A 21,199-nucleotide genomic window follows, 5' to 3' on the forward strand; every position below is an offset into this window, starting at 1 on the left:
CTAGACTTTAACTGTTCATGATTGGCTAAAGCCTGTCATACACGGTTACCACCCTGTATGATCGACTTCATATGACGTTTACACAGAGCTTGAGTACCGACAGAACATACATGCTTACATAGTATAGAGCATATTAGGGCGCTTACTTGGAGCTTAAAGATTATTTACCCCAGACTTACTCAGATTTACTTGTCTAGAGCTAACTTAAGGACTCAGATGTAAATCAGTGAATGGAAGTTCGAGATGTCTTTTTGCTAATAAAATTTGTGTGTATGAGTATGTCAGTACTCTTTTTTAGCGTTGTCCCAACAGTAGGTCCTTTGCAAACTGTAAATATTGCTACCCCTTGCACAGTACAACGGCATTCTTTACATGCGACTCATCACAAGACCTCACAAAATCAAGCTAGCTCTCATTCAAACCTATCAATTGACCAAAAGAAGCAGTTCCTCAAGCCTCATTTTTTACTATTTCCCCAGTTGCGTTCCCCACGTCTCACCGCCAGTAGCTCCGAGACGTGTCAGATAGCCGACAAGCTCGAGAATGTTGGGTCTGGAATGTCGAATTATTGGCTAGTCGTTTCGGCCCCAGGTATCGAATATGTACCTTGGACATGGAGTTTGCAGACTTGTACATACGATAATGTGTATTTTCAGTGATTACGATGTACGTACTAGAAAAAGCAAAGATAATGGGACTATCGGCATTGTGACCGGGCCTTTCAACCCCCGCAAGATATCCTCAACTGGCATAACACGTCGTATTATCATTACATATTTCTATTTCTCGTAATTTCATCAACAAGTCATGCAAAGTCCCTGACAACCGGATCACAAGGAGGGTTTTTCATTTGTCAAATGTGGAAATACATGAGCCAGGCCGCCAGTTCCGGAGACTTCATCACTGGATCGGAGAATCTGTTCGCCGGAAGTACCTGGCTTCTTTCCCGCAACCTGCTCATCCTGCTGCTTCTCTGCATCTCGTTGGGCTAGCTGTTTCGCCAGATGTTTCTCCAAGTACTTCTGGGTATGATTCTGATGCGCACTCGAGACGTGCAAAGTCCGATCAACATCTGCTGTGAGACGCTCAACCTCATCAAGCAGCCGTTCATCGCGAGTCTTTTTCGGCGCTGTTTCTAGATCCCGGTCTTCCTTGTTCGGATTGGTTTCTTCCCATAACGCTTCTAGTTCTTCCAGCCAACCGAGAGCCTTAGCTAGTTTGCGAACCCCTTCGTCGCAGTCACCCAAGAGCAACACATCGTCCGCACGAGATCCCAGACCGCCAACTTGCTCCATATTGATAAGTAGACGAGGTGTTTCGTCTCGACAGAAACTCGGCAAGCTCGCAAATGGCTGCACAGTCAGACTCGTACCCATGACAATACATAAATCCGCCTCAGCAGGTAATTCACGATTTTCGAAGAAAGCTCCTGGTAGGGCTTCACCGAAGAACACAATATCAGGCTTGACAAGTCCGTTGCATTCTGGGGTTTGACAATGTGGTACTTCGCCTCTCGCAACGACCTCTTTCATGAGGTCATCAGGATAGTGGCTTTTGCAATCGATGCAATGCTGAGATGCGAAACTTCCATGGGCATCAATGACCATTTCGCCAGGAAGACCTGCTTCCCGTTCTAGGCAATCGATATTCTGCGTGAAGTTCTTTAATAGGCGGCCCTTTTTATGCAGTAAGGTGATGAATGAGTGCGCTATTGTCGGTCTATACCGGCCAGGATAAAGTTCCTTGGCTAGGGTGTAGAAAGGAACTGGATTTTCTCGAAAGAAGGTGATACTAAATACTGCTTCTGGGTCCGGTAACTCCAGATGGGCAAGATTTGAATATAATCCTGTTTCTGGTGATCTGAAGTCTGGAATTCCAGCAGACGTGCTAATGCCTGCACCGGTCTGGCCAAGTTAGCATGTTTTCCTCTCTCCTCGAGGTGTGTCTACTTACTAGGACAACTATTTTTCGAGCATCCTTCTCAAGAATGTATTTGGCAACAGACTCGAGGGTACGGCTTTTGAGTGTTGTTGGTGATACACTATCATCTATCGGAGTAGACGCCTCGTTACCCATGCTGCCCCGCGGTAATCAGTGCCGGAAAAATTCTATTTGGAAATGCTTAGAGGTCGAGCAACTGCAGGGAGGTCAATAGATTCAATACAAGAGTACTTAAATCCTCGAAAAGAGTATAGAATGGAGATGCGGCTGAATTGACTAAATTTCAACCTTTGAAAAGCAGATGCCTACTTATAGCTCAGAGCCTCAGACTCTAAAGACTTTAACTTGGTGGTAGCTAGTCCCACTCAGGACTAGCCGCAGCGAGATGACATCTCGCATCTGCTGGCCTCTTCCTGGCTACCTTGTACTCTTCCATGTTGCTGATGCAAAAATATTAACATATCATCAGTACTAACTACAGAGGAGACCGAAACCCAAAAAAGAAAATAGAAAAAAAAGAACAAGAGTTCAGATTATGTCCAAAGATTCTAACGGGACTTGGTGCAGAAATTCACGGCGTGAAATGGTAAAAGGCAATTTCAGGATTCGTTAAATTTACTGCCATCCCAAGTGGAGAAACCCTTAAAGTGCATTATAACCCCTCTCGTAATGTGGTTTCGACTCCCGCCTTAGCCAATTTTTTTTTCCTCTCCCTTTTTCCGCAGGCAATCTAGAACTTACGTGACAAGAATTGGTGGAAGTTTTAAATGAATGTTTTCTACTTGTCTTAAATAAGAAGAAGGATATTTTTCTCAATAATATTTAGTAGGAGCCAAGGACTGGACTTTATAATGTCTTCAGTTCTAACTTAAGTAAAGTTAGGTTAGAGACATCTGATTACATAATATCTCCGGCCTTACACCAATTAGATTTCTGCTGTCGGTGGGCCTCATTGCGTTTCGTGTACCTGGCCTGTCCATCAACAACAGAGATGACAGTAAACCCTCCATCCCACTAACGTGCAACGTAGGAGATGTCCAAAGCCAAACCCAATGGCTCCGGCATCAATGGCCACAAAAGATCACACACCATGACAGGCCTCCCTTCCACACCACCCGACATCTTCAATGCTAGTTCCGTCTCGGAGATCAAAGCGACCCTCCTTCACCTCCACGATCAGGAAGCCGCCGTCACCGCCCGCCTCGATGCTCTCGTAGCTTCGCAAAAGGATTTCTCACGAGAGCTCGGACGACTAGACTTACTACGTGCACATCTGGGCTCGCAAGTCAACACTGCTAGAAACATCAGCCATGGCATGCTATCTCCCGCTGCGGCAACTGCCGAACGCATCTCCGGTGCAGTGCGACGACTGGACTTGGAACAAGCTCGAGTAAAAGCGACGTTGGAAGTAGTCGAGCAAGTCGCCGAACTCAAGGCATGTGTACTAGGGGTCAATGGTTCGATGGAAGGTCCTCAAGACTGGGAAATGGCCGCTAGCTATCTGAATCGCGCATCTAGGATTCCACCAGAGGTCATTAATGGTGCATTCGCAGCACAGATTGTTCCGACTGCTGAAGTGCCCGATCCGCCAAGTGTTACTTTGCACAATGCCGCCGAATCTTTATGTGGTTTATTCTTGAGGGAATTTGACAAGGCTGTCAAGGAGAATAATGGGGCGAAAATTACTCGATTTTTCAAGCTGTTTCCTCTCATCGGTCGGTCTGAAGTAGGCTTGGATGTTTACGGACGATACGTCTGTCAGGGTGTTGCGTCGCGAGCTCGGTCAAATCTGAGTGCTGGGCCGGGTGACTCGCAGAAGAAAGATGGCTACTTTTATGCGAGTGCACTTACCAAGCTTTTTGAACATATCGCTCAGATTATCGACGGACATGGAGCGCTGGTGGAACGCCATTACGGCTCTGGCAAGATGACCCGCGTCATAGAGAGGTTACAGGTTGAAGCTGATGTGCAGGGTGGTATCATTATTGATACGTGGAGTGACGAGAGAAATGTGGATCGAAAATTGACAGATATCAAATCCTACGCATTTACATTCTTGGTGCAGAGCTTTTTACCGGCTCAGCGAGCGACAGGGACCCCGCGAACGGGCTCTCCTGCCAACAGAGAAGGACTACAGGAAGGTGACGACGAAAGCGTGGATATGATAGAAATTGATGCAATCCTCAACGAATTAGGAGTGATGCTCGGAAGATGGTCGCTTTATTGCCGATTTGTCGGCGACAGTTGCAGGGTAAGTTTCCCATTGACCGAGGATGAGGATATGCTAAAGTCTACTGTTATAGCCGGTCGAAGAGAATGGCACAGAAGTGCCGTTAATGCTTCCAGAATTCTTGCTAGAGTCGACTCTTTCGAAAAAGATAGCAAACCGAATGATCAGCCCTTTCAACACGATGACTACGTTCTTCCTACGGCGTTCTGTCGAAAAAGCATTCCAGTTGGACGAACACCCTTCTGGCTTGACACTGAACCTACAACGGCCACTCAGCTCAGAGCCGCCTCATATCACGTCGGCTGTTGACGACATTATGTATATTGTCAACAAGGTTCTGCGACAATCCATCGCAACATCTCAAAAGCAGGTTGTGACAAATGTGGTGCCGACGTTATCGAGAGTGCTTGGATCCGATTTCATCGGTATGATTCAGCGCAAAATGCGCGATGAATGTTACCCGCGACCTCCAGTGCAGGGAGCCCAGCCTGCCGAGCAGACCGTGATACAATTTTTGGTGTTGATCAACAACCTAGATGTGGCTGTTGACTACATTCGGAGGATCGTACGAGACCATGTCGAAAGCAAACAGGCCGATGGAAAGCCGGAAGAAGGGAAGAATGGTACCGAAGACGCGGGTAATGGATTAGTGGCCATCTACCCTCTTGGAGACGACGCTTCAGTCGTCGCACAGGCTCTACAATCTTTGTCAACATCGTTCGAGTCAAAGGCAAACGACTTAGTATCAGACGGTATCCAAGTTGTCTTCAACAACGTGATGAAGGCACGCCTACGACCAATCTTGGCAGAGGCATTCCGCGATATTGAGTATCAGCCGCGAGACCACAACGACCCGACGACCAGCACATATCAGAACTACGAAGATGAAGACGAGGAAGACGACGAGCTCCGTCGGGCAGAGATGGTTCGGCCCCGATTTGCAGCGGCATGGAAGGAGTTGGTGTTGCCCATCTCCCGGATCCTCACGACAACGGCATTTGATCGTCTCCTGACAATCACGGTGACCTACTTGGCACGATTACTCGAAAAAAGATTATGGTCGTACCACGGACGGGTCAACGGGCTTGGGGCGATTCGTTTGGAACGCGATGTTTCGGGTATTGTCAACACGGTGGTGGAAGTTGGCAGTAGTCACGGGGCACCGGCGCGGTATCGACATCGGGAAACATTCACGCGCTGTGTACAGATTACAATGATTATGGCGATGGATGAAGATGAGTGGGATGATGTCGTGGGGGGTGGTGAAACGGCCGATGTGGTGGACAGGCTGAGTGTTGAGGAGCGAGCACGGGCACGATCGATGATGCGGTAACTGGTTGCACGTAATTATACGATAATGATATACGCGCAGGGAAGGCAGTCCGTGGAAATATCTCAATATATGTGAACATATCATGCTCGAGTCCTCGAGTCGCCCCATGTTGTACAGTGCTACGATACAGCCAGCCTGGTGTGACAGAGCTGAATAGAATCATCACAAAACATTACACAAGATAACGCCGTGTTCCTTAAATATGTATCCAGTTGTACAGACACGTCGCCAGGTACATTTCGAAAGTACGTAGATACCTGAGTAGTCAACTACAGTGACATCACACAGTTTTGTACCTGCACACCACACGAACACATGGCTACTTGCATCTGTACAAGGACATACGTCAATGCAAACGATCCATCACGTGACATTGCAATCAGCCTCGATTCCGATGAGACCGCGAAATTCGTAATAGCAACCGCGCCCAGCCAATCAGGTCGGCCTTATAACAAAACGCAGCAGAGATAAAGCATCGCCCGAAACAGCTTATCTGCACCCAATCAGCGCCCGGTGGAGATCGAAGAGCGCACTAGAGCGCAAAGAGTCGATCAGAAACCTGCACTAGATGCGCATCCGGCTTAGGTCTGCTCCACTGGGACCCGCACGCTAAGCATTAGGATTCGCGCTAGTCGGGGTTTTATCTCTGGCCAATCAGAGCGTGTCGTGGTTGGTAATATGCAATACGTATTCTGTAAGTTTCGTTGCGAGGACCAAAGGGACTTCCTAGGAGCTGTCAACACATTGCACATTTCCACGGAACGCGCCCTGGAGGGAGAAGAAATACATACTGCAAGTCTGTACGAATACTTCAGGTACGTTCGTTACACTACGGAATACACGTGTACCTCCAGGCGAGATAAGCAGCAGGACGACTCGTTATCAGGCAGATAGGCCATGAATCCATACTAACCCCTACGTATAGTAGTGATAGATAAGTAGAATCCAGACAGGTTACACGTATATATGTATAGATAGCCCGCTATAAGCGCGAGCAACTTATCTTTCTTCCTTGATGCTGCCCTGTTCTGTTCCACGGCCGTCAATGACGGTCAATCGAGATATCATGATGATCTGGCGCCCATACACGCCGGGTTGCTTGGCACACCAGCCTGGAAGGGGAAGATGATGTATCACTACATACTGCAAGTGCGTACGCCGTACGGCACTATCGAGCACTTATCAATTGTTTACTGATTTGTAGATTCAGACGATGCTAGATCGACACGCGACCTGCCGGTTCCGCAGTCCGATTGCCCTCCGGTCTGGGATCCTCCTTATTGCCACTCACCCGCGACGGGAGGTGAAGATGATGACGATTGTTCTCCTCGAAAGCAGTCTCGGCCAAGCCCCAGCTATAATTCTCCGCTTCTGCTGTCATTGACATACAAATACGTACATATGAAGGGTTGAATTTGTCTAGTCAATTCTTACTACAATTCAATTCAATCGACTTCTCCATCGGACTGCCCTCCGCTGCTCGAGGCGATCATAGGCTGCAGCTGCTCCGTGGAGTTCTTTTTTTCAGAGTTATGCGCCTTCGCCGCCGCCTGAAACTCACGGACGACGCTTGGCCGAACAAACCGTTTCGCTCTGATATTTCCTCGCAACCATCCTCGTCCGGGCTTGGTCCACATATAACAAAAAATAATTCCCATTGCAAACCACAACTACAAATCAGTCGAGCAAGCACCGAGTACAATCGACAAACTGAAACAAGCTGAACAGTTGTTATCTGGGGGTCCTCTTTATTTACTTCTTTTTCTTCTTCCTGCCTGGCCTTTTTGTCTTTGCAATTGCCGCCGCTTCCTTGGGAACGAACCCCCCCGATTTGCCCCGGTCCACCACTGCCTGACGAGTACCGGTACCTGCGATACGGGATCATACAATACGCGAAATAAATACATTATATACACTCTTCTCACTCTCTCCACCCTTCAACTTTCTCAATTCCCATTCTTCTCTTCAATTTCTTTTCGGTCATCTTGGCTAGCTTGGCTCCTCCGACAAGTCTCCATCTTTCCACCTCTCCAGATCTCTGGAGGTGAGGTCGACAGGCAATTCTTAAACAGCCCGCTTTCCTTCTTTTTTTCCCTTTCTGTTGCTTCCCTGTCGTCACCTTCCGTGATCGGCCCGCTTCTTCAACTCGCAATAATTATTTTTTGACAAGCAACCATGTCGTCCGCTACAGAGGTGCCTTATGCGCCTGATTATGCCTCGTACAATTGGACGGGCGCTCCAGCCGATTACAGCCTGACGACCAATACAGATCTAGGTGGTGATTCACGTATGTTCCAGCAGTCGCGCGAGAGCAAGAACAATCTAGCTGATTCTTTTCTGTGTAGGACTCGAAAACTTGAACAAATGGTACCAATCCGGTGACCAGGCCTATATCATTGTCGCCTCGGCCATGGTCATGGTCATGGTCCCTGGTCTAGGTTTCCTCTACTCCGGTCTTGCCCGCCGCAAGTCCGCTCTCAGTATGATTTGGGCTTGTATGGGTTCGTTTTCGGTCATTACCTTCCAGTGGTATTTCTGGGGTTACTCGTTGGCTTTCTCTCCATCTGCAACAAATGGCTATATCGGTGATTTGAAGAATTTCGGGTTGAGGAATCTACTGGGTGCGCCGAGTCCTGGTTCGCCATTGGTTCCGGGATTGCTGTATGCTTTCTACCAGGTATGCTCTTTCTGGTCTACCCAATGGAGCCTTTGCTCATATGTATAGATGCAATTCTGTGGCGTTACCGCTGCTATCGTCATGGGCGCCGTTGCTGAGCGTGGCCGCCTCTTACCCGCCATGGTCTTTACCTTTATCTGGGCTACTATCGTATACTGCCCTCTCGCTTGCTGGGCTTGGAACGTCAATGGATGGGGATACACCTACGGAGTTATGGATTACGCCGGTGGTGGTCCCGTCGAAATCGGATCTGGTCTCTCAGCACTCGCATACTCGATGGTTCTGGGTCGTCGTCAAGAAAGAATGATGCTCAACTTCCGCCCACACAATGTTTCTCTGATTTTGCTAGGAACGGCTTTCCTCTGGTTCGGCTGGCTCGGTTTCAACGGTGGTTCTGCTTTCGGTGCCAACTTGCGCGCTACTATGGCTTGCTGGAACTCCAACATCGCCGCCAGCTTCGCTGCTATTGCTTGGGTTCTTCTTGATTTCCGCTTGGCCAGAAAGTGGTCCATGGTTGGCTGGTGTTCCGGAACAATTTCCGGGCTGGTTGCTGCTACCCCGGCATCTGGTTTTATCACGCCTTGGGCCAGTGTCATTCTGGGAATTGTCACTGGCATTGTTTGCAACTATGCTACCAAGGGTTAGTCTATAGCACGATTGTTTAATAAAATACGCTAATGAGTTATAGTGAAATACTGGATCAAGATCGACGATTCTATGGACGTGTTCGCTGAACACGGTGTTGCTGGAATCATCGGTCTTCTCTTCAACGCTCTTTTCGCGTCCGACGACATTATCGGTCTGGACGGCGTCAACACCGGATCGACAAACCCTACCACTGGAACAGCACAAGGTGGCTGGATTATTCACAACTACCGTCAACTATACATCCAACTTGCGTACATCGTTGCAGCCTGCGCATATGCCTTTGTTGTCTCAGCGATTATTGCATACCTCATCAACCTTACCCCCGGTCTTCATCTCCGCGCCTCCGAAGAAGCTGAGTTGCTTGGTATGGATGATGACCAGCTCGGTGAATTTGCATACGACTATGTCGAGGTTCGACGAGATTACCTTGCATGGACCCCGCAAAAGGCAGCTCAGCTCGAAGACGGCCATGAAATCCCTCATGCTGACCGATACGGCATTGAGGCTCACAGTACTATGATCGAAGGCCACACCCCCGAAGACAAGCGCAGTGAAGACATCATCGAGGCCCAGCACTCTGCCGTGCCTGTATCATCAGACTACCACCACCACACCGTGACCGCGTCTTCGCAACTACCACCTGCGCCACGACAAGTTGCTGAACAGAATCCACCTGACACCGGGCGAGCTGTGGTGGACGAAGAAAAGGCCGCATAGATTTTTTCTTTTCCGTTACAAAAGATTTGACTTACACACTTTTTTTTTTCAGTTTACTTCTTTTGGTCTTCTTTTGGTACCATCGATCATACAAGGCGTTAGAATCGTCGGCCGGGAGTTTGCAGTTTTACCATATTGTGTCGATACATATACCCTTTTTTCTTTCTCTGTCTGAACTACTTTATGTTGTTACTTATTGTCTTATTTACCGCTGTACAACCTCGTGACATAACACTACATACATACTCTTCGATTCTTGTATCTGATTTCAGCCTTGCTTTTTACTGTTTATCGCTGGAGATAAAAGTTGCAGCGTGCACAAAAGCAGGATGCTGTTTGTTTCGGCTTGTGCTGATGAATTTGTATTGTCGGTTTGATAGACCTGCTCAATGATAAATCGATATTGTATACATTTCCTGCCTCCAAGTCACATCGAGTAGTTAGGGCTAATTGGACCCTATAACGCAACCATTCTTCCGTGTTCTACATACGATTGGCCTCATCAATATCATATCCGACCTTGGAAATATCTATTCGAGTCAAATATCAGGCATATTTACGGATAGCATCCAAATACGCCCGCCCACTCTCCGTCAACTTCCCATTCCTGACAGGTGGCCAGGTATCCCCCAACCCAGCCCCCGACGAGTACGCATATGCATGGACTCTATCATCATTTTGTAGTAGATCGACGATGTCGGCGATGAATTGGTTGATTTGAGTCTGGTTTTCGCTGGGGGTGAAGCCGTTCGATGCTATTACGTTAGTTTCTGTTAAAGGGGAGGGGGGAATGAAGCGAGGACGTACTGTCTACACAGGCGAATTCGGTGACCCAGATGGGTTTGTTGTTGTACTTGTTCCAGTAATAATCCTGAGTCGGATTAATGATATTTCCAATTTTGAGGGAAAGAAAGGAACGTACGAGGTCCTTGTTGACGACATCCATGCTAATCGTGTTGATGTGAATAGCCGTGAAATCCCAGGACGTCGTGATATTCTCTTCGAAGGGGGTCAACCAATCTTCATCCGACTGCTCTACACGGCCCTATCAGCACCTTTTTACATTGAACGACTGGAAGGGTAGACAGACTGCACATGGACGGACTCCCCAACCAACTCCCCTTCCCCTTCCACGGCGCAACAACCTCATTCCACAGCTCCGCGCCTTTATCGCTCGCAATATCCGCCGAATCCGGCGGCGCACAATCTGGCTCTTCGTAGCCCAGAATATATTGCGGTGCACTGGTCAGGTTTAGAAATTCTTGGTAGCGTAATGCGTCCCCGTTGCTGACGGTGCCGTCGCCCCAGAGCATGACTACGGGGATTGGGGAGCCAGTGTTGTCTGGGTAGTTTTTTAGAGGGGCCGGTGTCCAGTCGTACCACCAGCCGATGTGGGAGGACCAGAAGGGGTAGGCGTCGCCGCCGGCGCTGCCGGCTTTGATGCCGTTGGGTGTTAGGGAGGAGGTGCTGCTGACGGCATGAGTAGTAATGGATGGGTGTGAGGATGTGGTTCTTGATTTGGTGTGGGTGGTTTTTGAAGTTGAAGTATGGGATCTTGAGGTCGAGATTGTGCTGCTCCCCTGAGCGTTGGCCATGGTGACCGACGCTGCGCTACCGGTGTCAGAGCCGGTGCTGGCGGGKGCCGGGGAGGAAGTGCTGCTGGCTTCGGTGTGAAGGGAAGGCTCTGATGGAGACGAACTTGGTAATACTTCTGCTACGGGTGTCGTAGTACTAGCATCAACGCTAGGGGTGACTGTGATCGTAGTGGTGATGGTAGTCACATCGACAACGCTGGTCGTAGTGGTTGTTGTGGTAGCATACTCCTGCGATACTGGTTTCTTGTTGTCATGGGCATGTTGACCTATCAATGCTCCGTGTCAGTCGAGCATATTTGAGTAATCATAGATGGAATGCATGCCTCCATGTTGATGGCCAGCCGAAGCCTTTTGAAGGCCAGTGGCTAATATCAGCCCTACTGCAAGGCTTTGAGACTTCATGATTCTCTGTGCATATGTCTCTATGAATTGCTATTTTAACCAAGAGTCGCACTTGAAATACACTGGCTGACTCGCCCTCTTATACTCGAACCTCTCATGTCAATAGCGCCGGTATGACTAACCTCTCTCTGGCTTAACATATGAAGTAACCCTGCATTTCCCAAGAAAATCCAAGTTCTAATTCCAATCCAATTTAGCCGCATTCATTCCGTTTCCCTACATCGACTGATGGCCTATGAGACGAACGGTTTGTCTGGCAAAGTACTCCGTAGTATCGATTGCTAGAAGAGATTAAGCCCGAGGGGGCCTCGATCTAATCTACGGTTTCGGGTTTGATTAATCGACCAGGGGGCAAGCCCGCAGTTCGTCCAGTGTCTACGTAGGACCTAACTACGTATTGGTGTAGATCAAGCCGCGATTTCATTGTTCAAGGAAATTTGATGATCCTTCTTCCCCGTCTGGCTGAAACGAAACTGTGGCCCCTACATACATAGAACGTCAAGCGGCTACTACATAGTATGTGGCTGCCCTTTAATATATGTAGGGCTAGTGTTCCGAGCCCTAGGTCCGCGCTCATGAATGACTGTATTAAGGGATCTATTCGATGTTTCTAACTTTGATCATAATCTCACTTACGAGTCATGAGTAATAATGTCGATTTCTGCATATCACAGCCAAGTCATTTACAGTCGTGGTACACAATTAATTAGGAGGACGTTCAGGCTCGTCGATATCTGATCAATCAAGAAAATTAGCGACGGACCATGAAACGCTGAAACAGCCTAACAACGGCCGTGGCACCAGTCATGGCTCAGCTTTGTTGAGTCTTTTGTTTAGCTTATCATTGACATTTGCAAAGGTACATCATTGTGGTGTTATTGTCTGACACGTCTATTTCTTGATATCCAAGTAAGTGAAGGCTCCTAGGGTTTGTGCCACGAGGGCGATATTTCCCGGCAAGCTAGTGGTAGACAGCAACAGTGATGTACTTTAGAGAGGATATTGTTTCTATCATACCCTAGTCATCCATAATAAATACATGATAATAATGCAAACAATAACAGGAAAATATGTGAGTCAGCCAGTGCAAATCACACATTAGAACTATACATGACCCCTGGACTCAGTCCTCTCTTTATCGTTTTATAATACTTCCTAAACTCGTCAGCCCAAAAGACAGAGCTGGCCAAGACCACCAATTTCAACAAATCAGACAGTTTTAGAGCCTCTGTTTGGAAGATTGATTGTAAGAATGGGATGTAAATCACGCTCAATTGGCCAATTATCGATCCGACAACAGCGTAATTGAACATTTTGTTGCCCGCCAAAGGCATTTCGCCTCTCAATACGGACTTGCTTTCGCTTCGGCAAGTTAGAGCATTGAACATGTCAAAAAACACAAAGCAGGTGAATGTCATTGTGGTATCGTGGTTGGTGACGACGCGAGACATGTGGCCAGGGTTGAGTTTGTCGTCGATATCACTCATCTCGTGCACGTAGATAATCAGCGTGCCGATCATGATGATAGCTGCTTGAGTAAGGACGCGCTGAATGAGAGGTCGGGTAAGTACCCGTGCATGTTTCGGTCGTGGCGGGCTGTTCATGACTGCTGGATCAACTGGCTCAACACCCAAGGATTGAGCCGGTGGTCCATCCATGATAATATTGATCCAGAGAATCTGCATCGCGTTCAATGGGTTATGGAATCCCAGAATGGTGCTTAAAAGGACAAGACCTAGAGCAGCCACGCTAGTGCTGAGTTGGAACGTGATGAAATTCTGAATGTTGTAGAAAATCCCCTTGCCCTGCTCGATCGCGCGAAGAATCGTCGAAAAGTCATCATCCGTAAGAATCATATCTGCAGCCTCTTTGGCTACGTCTGTGCCGAGCTTGCCCATGGCAATTCCGATATCTGCCCTTTTCAGTGCCGGTGCATCGTTCACACCATCTCCGGTCATCGCCACCACATCGCCTCGGGCCTGTAACGCTCGCACAATCTTGTGCTTATGTTCAGGGGTGGTACGTGCAAAAATGCTTGTTGTCGCGATTGCATGTGATAGTTCGGCCGTGCTCATGTGATCAATCTGATCTCCTCGCAGAACCGCCCTACTTCCTGCAGTATCATTAACGACTATTCCAAGTTGACGCGCAATTGCTACTGCTGTGGTTTCCGCATCTCCTGTAATCATAATCACTCGGACTTGTCCAGACATCAGTCTGCCAATAGACTTGCGAACATCCTTGCGCGGGGGGTCGTTCATTCCTACCAGTCCTGCAAACACAAGCCCGTTGAACTGCTCGTCGTGGTTATCGGCTTKTTGGTCAATCTTTGGTGATGGGGTCGCACTGCGGCTGCTACCTATCCTCCTAAGATGCCTGCTTGGTTCTCTGACCGGTCCACTGGCGAAAGCTATAACTCGAAGTCCTTCTGATGCCATTTTCTCGGCGGCCTCCCGTGCAGCTTTGCGTCGCGGTTCGTCTAGTATCACCTCTCGGCCATCCTTAGTTAAGTATGTGTCGCATCTACCCAGTACTTGTTCTAAAGCACCCTTGATGTACGCCACCCTGCTATCTCCTCCACCAATCACAACTCCCATCCACTTCTTCTCCGAGCTGAAAGGCGTCTCTGCAACACGGTTGCTTATTTGGTCGCGAATATCGTCCTCCCCGTAGGCATCAAGAAGGTCAAGCACCGCAACGTCGGTCGGCTGTCCCACCCATCTACTTTGGCTATGGCTGGAAGAGCTATCCATGGTGGAAGATAGAACAGCAGCAGAAGCTGCACTAGCGGGCGAATCAGCATGTGCTCGTGAGAGTCGCGCATTGTTCGCGATATTTCCAATGCGCAACATCTTTCGCACAACAGGCTCGGGCGCCGATGAAACTGCCTCTCTAACCTCGACCGGCTCTGGACAGTCATGATGCCACAACTTCGTAACTGTCATGTGGCTCATAGTCAACGTGCCTGTTTTGTCGCTGCAAATAACATTCACTGAGCCCAGTGTCTCTACACTTGGCAGTCTCCTCATAATAGCGCCTCTATTGGCCATACGCAAAACTCCTAGAGCAAGTGTCACAGTGACAATGATGGGAAGACCTTCCGGAATAGCTGCAACGGCTAGCGATACTCCAATGGTGAACATTTCCAAAATTTTTCGCCCTTGAATGAGCCCAATAATCACAATTAATCCAATAACACCAAAAGAAACGTAGCTCAACTCTTGTCCTAGTCGATCCATCGACAGTTGAAGCGGCGTTCTGGGGCTTTCGATTTCTTGTAATGATGCCGAAATTCTTCCAAATTCTGTGTTGGCACCGGTAGCAATCACAATACCTTGACCATATCCGGATCGTACCAAAGTACCCATAAAAGCAATGTTGTGTTGTTCGCTCAGCCGAACATGTCGTTCACCAAGGCCTGACTGAGGCAGTTGGCCGAATGGAGAGTTGGAGTCTTCGTTTTTGGTCGGAATGGCGGTATCTCGTAATACTTCTGCATATTTGTGAACTGGTTCGTTCTCTCCTGTCAAATTAGACTCGTCAATAGACAAGTCAGTAGCTGACGTGATACGGATGTCGGCAGCAATGCGGTCGCCTGTTGTGAAAAGAACCAGATCACCAGGAACGAGTTTCCCCGCCAATATCGTACTGGAAGCCTTGAGAGCATTCGTAATCGGAGCCGGAGCATCTGCATGTGTCATTTGCGCATCTGCATCAATTGCGCCGTTTCGTGAGCCTCCATGTTCCATGGCGCCATTCGCAGTAACATCTCGGATGAGATGCGCATGATGAGGAACAAGTTGGTTCAATGCCTCCAATGACTTTTCGGAACGATATTCCTGTACAAATCCAACACTGACCACGATGGTGACTGCGAGTGTGATACTGACCGCATCGTCGAAATTTCCCATAAAGAACGATATTCCGGCAGACGCAAGCAGGAGCAAAATCAAAGTTTCTTTGAACTGTTTAAGAAATCGAAGCCACAAAGGCTCGGGGTCTTCGCGAGGCAGTTCGTTGGGTCCATCTCGATGCAAGCGGATCTCAGCCTCGGCCGGAGATAAGCCGTGGGTTAGTGAGGTGTTTAGGCTATCGGCGACCTGTTGAGGATGTAGGAAGGCGTAGGATGAAGTGGTAGACTAGGTTCAAGCAATTAGACTACATATATTGGGTCGGAAGGTAAGTGGGAGATAACTCACGGAAGACTCCTGTGTCTTCGTTTCTGGAAGGTAAGGGGACTGAGACGGGGAGTCGTGCACATTATACAACGGCAGTGAAGGACTCGAGGAGGGCGACATTTATTCACACGCTCTAGGAGACACCGGAGCTTTTAAATCAAATTGGATGCTAAATCATGCCGATAAGAGGTTCGTATAAGGAATATGATCGACTAAGATGGCCACCGTAAGACAACAACTGAAAAATGCAAGCTGGCGTCAAGAGCTCGGAATCTATACCAACGCAACGACAAGCTCAACGAAGTGAAAGTGACAACACCGGAGGAGCGACTCTCGTAAACACATATACTGAAAAAAGGAGACGGAAGGCGGTTAGATTGTTGATTCCATCAGACAGAAGGAGCCAAGTTGCATAGAAGGAAGGAAGCCGCGAATTAGCGTGTACACGCATGCAGAAGATGAGTACAGTTTGTGATTGGCTGTATGGTGCGGCCAAAAGACAGGTTACATGATTTGTGAAGCCTGAAACACCAGGCAGCAGAGCCTGTCATACTAGCCAATTATAGATTAGTGCTCTCCGTAGTAGTGCCTTTATTTCAGCCAATGATATACGCCGTTGCTAGGACACTCACGTGATCCCAGCCACACATTCCCATGCCAATGTTGAATGTGGTGAGTGACGGAACGGAAGAGGCTGGGCAGTTCCTTCTGTCAACGCGACCCGGCCCCTCGCACCTTCCCTTCCTGTTTTGCTTCTTCCCTTTCCATCCCAAATTTCATCCCCACCCGTTGCTCTCGCTCTTTTATTCTCGCCCTCGTTGACTAACACTCTGTACCTGTTGACTACTGTACTTGTTTTTGGAATATCCGTCCATCGCGTGCGTGTTGAGAGCCATCGTTGGCCGCTTACGTGGTCTGTCGCGAAATCAGGTGGTGGTGTTTGGATAGGCGCGTCATTGGTTCGCCAGTTGCATTCAACCACCAGCACCCAGTCCCTATATCGAAGGGCAGGCTTTATATCTTCAAACAACCTAGCCGTACGCCTATACAGACGCGATGTTCTATTCAGAGACGCTTCTCTCAAAGACCGGGCCCTTGGCTCGCGTCTGGCTTTCCGCCAACTTGGAGCGCAAACTTACCAAGTCACACATTCTACAGTCAAATATCGAAAGCAGTGTCAATGCTATTGTTGATCAAGGTCAAGTACCGATGGCGCTACGTCTGAGCGGTCAGCTTTTACTTGGTGTTGTCCGAATTTACAGCCGCAAAGCGCGTTATTTATTGGATGACTGCAACGAAGCTTTAATGAAGATCAAGATGGTATTATCCTCCCTCTGACATACCTACAGGAAATATCTAACAGTGTCCAGGCATTCCGACTTACCAACAACAATGACCTGCCCGCCAATGTGGCTTTACCACCCGGCGGTATCACTCTTCCCGATGTCCTTACAGAATCCGATTTGTTCATGAACCTGGATACTTCTTCTCTACTATTGCCCTCTATCAACTTGGAGTCCGACAGCAAACGCCCTGGTACCATCAACTTTGGCAGCCAGTTGCTTCCAGATACACAGCGTCTTGCATCCCAAGAACCAGCCCGTTTGGAAGACCACACTCTGCTCGATCTCGACCTTGGCGAGGACGACGCCCCTCTCGATCACGACATCAGCATTGAAGTTGGTCGAGATGCCCCCCTTATGCGACCAGTTGAGGAGGATTTATTCAGTGAAGAAGGAAAACTCAACGACGTCGACTTGAATCTTGACCTTGGCGAGGACGATGCTCCATTGGGAGATATGGACATTGGAGAAGATAGCCGCGACAATGTTGACCAATTCCTGATGCCTGATGACCCTATGGATTTGGGTGAAGGTGAATTCGACGTTCCAGTTGCAGCCGAGGCCGAAGGACGATCACCCCAGCCATCAGTTGACCGGTTCGCATCTCCACAAATCGATGCTGTGGCCGATGAAGACGAAGCCGCTGCGGAGGAACTTGATGCTGCTCAGGAAACACAGCGTGCCAAGCGACGAAAGATTATTGGCCATGACGTGGACACCCAGTTGAGCTCGGCAGCCATCAAGAAGCATCAAGAAGACCATGACGATATTCTGAAGCCCGTTTCGTTCTTGCCTCGTGATCCAGTACTACTCACGCTCATGCAGATGCAGAAGAATGGCGACTTTGTGTCTAGTGTTCTCGGACAGGACCGTGGCCGTGGTTGGGCACCTGAACTCCGTGACATGCTTTCCTTTGAAACTGTCCGGAAAGCTGGTGAACTCAAGCGCAAGCGCGATAGTGGTGTGTCGGACATGGAAATCGATGAGGCTAATGTACCCGCTTTGGATCTCGGAGAAGATGAATCCGCTATCAACCTCGACGAAGGTATCGGTCTCGATACCACTCTTCAACAGGATCAGATCGAATTTGGCGTCGATAACGAGGACCGAAATGGTAGTGAAGACGAAGGATTACTTCCCGATGACTTTGACGACACCATCCACCCAACCGAAACTGGCCCAGTATCTCTAGGTACTCAACATGCGGTTCATCTCCTTCGTGAACGCTTTGGAGGATCTCAGGACGCAGAGCAAGCCACACCACAGAAGAAGGGTGTCTTGTTCCAGAGCTTGTGCCCAGAAAAGACCACGACGAAAGCTGATGCGACCAAGATGTTCTTTGAGACGCTTGTCCTTGCGACAAAGGACGCCATCAAAGTCGAGCAAAGCCACAACAATATCGGCGGTCCTCTCCGTATCAAGTCCAAGCGTGGACTTTGGGGTTCATGGGCAGAGACCGAGGCCGGTGGCGAGATTGCCGCTCAGCAGGAAATCCAGGCCGCTGCCTGATTGTCTGGTATTAAGATAAAAAAGTAACAACGGAACGGATGATACCGATGGCTGGTGTATGAGGCGTTACAATGGGTCTTGGTTATAAAAGGTTGATTTCTGAAGCGTGCCCGCGTTGTGTGTACAGATCTGGCTTTAGATCTTGGAATTGTTTGGCATTGCTTGAAAATCCTGGGTCGGCTTATTCCGGCGTATATATTGATGATGGGTGTTTTGCTACTGGTTCACTTCTTTGGACATTGATTAAGTATTTGCTTGACAGTTTGACCGTCTGCTTGGATGGGGGTTTTTTGCTTGACCTGGGCTACCACGATCAGTGAGTATGCCGTTGTTGAATTAGTTGTTGAGTACCAACTGTATGTTAGCTAGTAGATTTTAATGAATTCATTTCACAGCCACATCACAGCCTCGCATGATACTACTATCCCTTTAATGCAAATATAATAGAAGATGCAAGATGATCTGATTGTACAGACAAAACCCCCTACGGATTCCTTGACATGTTTCAGCCTCCCGTTCACTGGACTCTCTACACCTGTCAACACACGTACCCTTCGTACACTCGAGCAATACCTGTCTCTGTCTAACACCTGCGACGCTGTCCCGAAGGGCTGTGTGTCTCACCATTGCGCTGCAGCCAATCAACTCACATACACATTTCTCGCAGAATATACAATACACCAAAATGGGTAATCGCTTTCTCTGACAAGACGCGCCACTAAATAGGGATTTGCATCTGCTCTCATTTGGGCCTGGAGAGGGTTACGCAATGAGTCTAGAATGCGAAACTGTCCCAGTCGTGGATTTGTATTGCTTGCGAGTTGTCAATACACGATCCTGCAGAATCTTTATTTAGGTATATATCGTTAACTGATCCTCCAGTCTGAATTTCTTCGATTGACTTTAATCAGTTTTCGATTTGCTTTGATGTCAAAAATTGCGACGCTATAAACGACCATTACGATATAGATTTGATTTATTTTCTTACTAGACGACTGCAAGAATCACGACACTCTCTTTCGACTGCTGGAAAGTCACTTTTTGGCAACGTGGACAACAACGATTGTCAAACCAACATCCCATAAAGATTCGTAAAGAAGGATCCCAAAGCGAGCAGGTCCTCGCCACTCAAACTCACATCTATATAATCATGGGCGTAAACGGCACGATATCCCGCCTTCGCTTCGGCTGGATGAACATTCGCGAACGCCTGTCCAGAGACGCAACGCATACCTCGCATACACCCTGGCTGTTCATCAAGACCATTGCACGTGGCATCACGGCCGTGCTTGCGCTGATATCATTATCGTTCTTTGCAGCTGCGATACCGTTGTGGAATCGCGATTTGGAGCATATCCATGGTCCGAATAAGGGGGATTGGCAGGATGGGGTTCCTATTGGGCCGGTAAGTTGTTTTCTCCTTTCATGCAGATAGAAAAGTAAATATTGATAATGATAGTTGGCGGTGGCATTCTTATACAACGCCTTCACAAGCATATACGCCATGCGAACCGCCAAACGAGTCCCCTACATGCTGGAGCTGACGATTGACTTTCTGATCTGGGCCACACTCGTCCCCGCACTGGTATTCGCGACCTGGGGCGGCGTCTTCAACGTCTGGCAGACAGCCACGACAACTATGGATCCGAATTCGTCGGGGATGGTAGTGATGTGCGATATGTCCACGAACTTTTGGAGTAGAGAGTGTTTCCCGGATTTGTATCCGATGGGGTTGATTGAGATTGCTGGTATTGGGTTTGGGGTTCCTGTTTGGTGAGTCTTTCCTGCCAAAGAGTCGAGTGAGCGAGTGAGTGCTAATGGAATAGGATCTTTCACGTCTTCCTCTTCGTGCATGGCATAGTCGAGCGATGTACAAGGGCTCAGCGAACAAAGTCCCGGGCCTCGGAAATGATCAAGAATCTCGAGGCTGATGGGAATAATGTCGGAGGGGGGAGACCTGGCATGTATCCGGGGTCGTATTTCTATACTTAGATTGTACTTTGATAGAGTATTGAACCTTTTCTTTCATGCCCAATTGATGTACTATTAGACCTTGCTCTTAGCGACCCGCAAGCTCCGCGCGGGCCGCTCCTTCGGCTTGCGTCGGGTGTAGAACGATGCGTACTATGTACTCGATGCCATTTGCAAAAGATCACTTAGTGCTAAGGTTTGTCATCATACGGTTGAATTGGTCGGATTGACCCTTGCTTGCTATCGGAGTTAAACGTGGCGGATAAACGCTTATGCATACTATGTTTGCTTTTTCTCTATATCCATGATCCCCTCCTGCGATGTCGGATTTACGATGGCAGTGACATGACGCCGCTAATTCCGTAGATATACTCTTCGCAGTAGTGCCATATAGACAATATACGATGATCGGTTAAGACGGCCTCGACTCGTATCCAACAAGGACGGAGCAAAGGGGACTATCTCCGCCAGATCCACTTGTCGCCGCTCGACAAATTTTGGCCTGAAAATCAGTTTATTCTGAGCTATCCAATTCATACCTGGACCTCTGGAGACAGTCTCGAGTGATAAATCCAATTTCTCTGGGTCGGCTTCCCTGGATCCTTCCCGATTATTTTCTTTACTTCCTTCCCCGCAACGCCCGACTGGCTTTGCG

General features: G+C 48.5%; 6 protein-coding genes across 6 annotated transcripts; 4 read left to right on the forward strand and 2 right to left on the reverse strand.

Moving 5' to 3' along the window:
• Positions 1–830: 830 nt before the first annotated feature.
• Positions 831–2,076, reverse strand: BHQ10_007851 (uncharacterized protein; the record flags this gene model as incomplete). Its single annotated transcript, XM_040880592.1, has 2 exons — positions 831–1,904; positions 1,954–2,076. 2 exons carry the CDS (start codon positions 2,074–2,076, stop codon positions 831–833), a joined length of 1,197 nt encoding a protein of 398 aa, XP_040736354.1.
• Positions 2,077–3,031: 955 nt separating this feature from the next.
• On the forward strand, positions 3,032–5,504 carry BHQ10_007852 (uncharacterized protein; the record flags this gene model as incomplete). The annotated part of the gene is made up of 2 exons (XM_040880593.1): positions 3,032–4,192; positions 4,245–5,504. The coding sequence occupies 2 exons, from the start codon at positions 3,032–3,034 to the stop codon at positions 5,502–5,504; spliced, it is 2,421 nt and encodes an 806-aa protein (XP_040736355.1).
• Positions 5,505–7,679: 2,175 nt separating this feature from the next.
• On the forward strand, positions 7,680–9,546 carry BHQ10_007853 (uncharacterized protein; the record flags this gene model as incomplete). The annotated part of the gene is made up of 4 exons (XM_040880594.1): positions 7,680–7,791; positions 7,850–8,181; positions 8,230–8,821; positions 8,870–9,546. The coding sequence occupies 4 exons, from the start codon at positions 7,680–7,682 to the stop codon at positions 9,544–9,546; spliced, it is 1,713 nt and encodes a 570-aa protein (XP_040736356.1).
• A 546-nt stretch (positions 9,547–10,092) lies between these two features.
• BHQ10_007854 (uncharacterized protein) lies at positions 10,093–15,841 on the reverse strand (the record flags this gene model as incomplete). Its single annotated transcript, XM_040880595.1, has 6 exons — positions 10,093–10,301; positions 10,354–10,417; positions 10,469–10,581; positions 10,652–11,337; positions 12,897–15,682; positions 15,743–15,841. The coding sequence occupies 6 exons, from the start codon at positions 15,839–15,841 to the stop codon at positions 10,093–10,095; spliced, it is 3,957 nt and encodes a 1,318-aa protein (XP_040736357.1).
• A 936-nt stretch (positions 15,842–16,777) lies between these two features.
• On the forward strand, positions 16,778–18,573 carry BHQ10_007855 (uncharacterized protein; the record flags this gene model as incomplete). The annotated part of the gene is made up of 2 exons (XM_040880596.1): positions 16,778–17,041; positions 17,092–18,573. 2 exons carry the CDS (start codon positions 16,778–16,780, stop codon positions 18,571–18,573), a joined length of 1,746 nt encoding a protein of 581 aa, XP_040736358.1.
• A 1,150-nt stretch (positions 18,574–19,723) lies between these two features.
• BHQ10_007856 (uncharacterized protein) lies at positions 19,724–20,565 on the forward strand (the record flags this gene model as incomplete). Its single annotated transcript, XM_040880597.1, has 3 exons — positions 19,724–19,978; positions 20,033–20,346; positions 20,400–20,565. 3 exons carry the CDS (start codon positions 19,724–19,726, stop codon positions 20,563–20,565), a joined length of 735 nt encoding a protein of 244 aa, XP_040736359.1.
• Positions 20,566–21,199: the final 634 nt, after the last annotated feature.

The sequence above is a fragment of the Talaromyces amestolkiae genome, assembly GCF_001896365.1.
Source record: "Talaromyces amestolkiae strain CIB chromosome Unknown scaffold17.1, whole genome shotgun sequence".
Taxonomy (NCBI): domain Eukaryota; kingdom Fungi; phylum Ascomycota; class Eurotiomycetes; order Eurotiales; family Trichocomaceae; genus Talaromyces; species Talaromyces amestolkiae.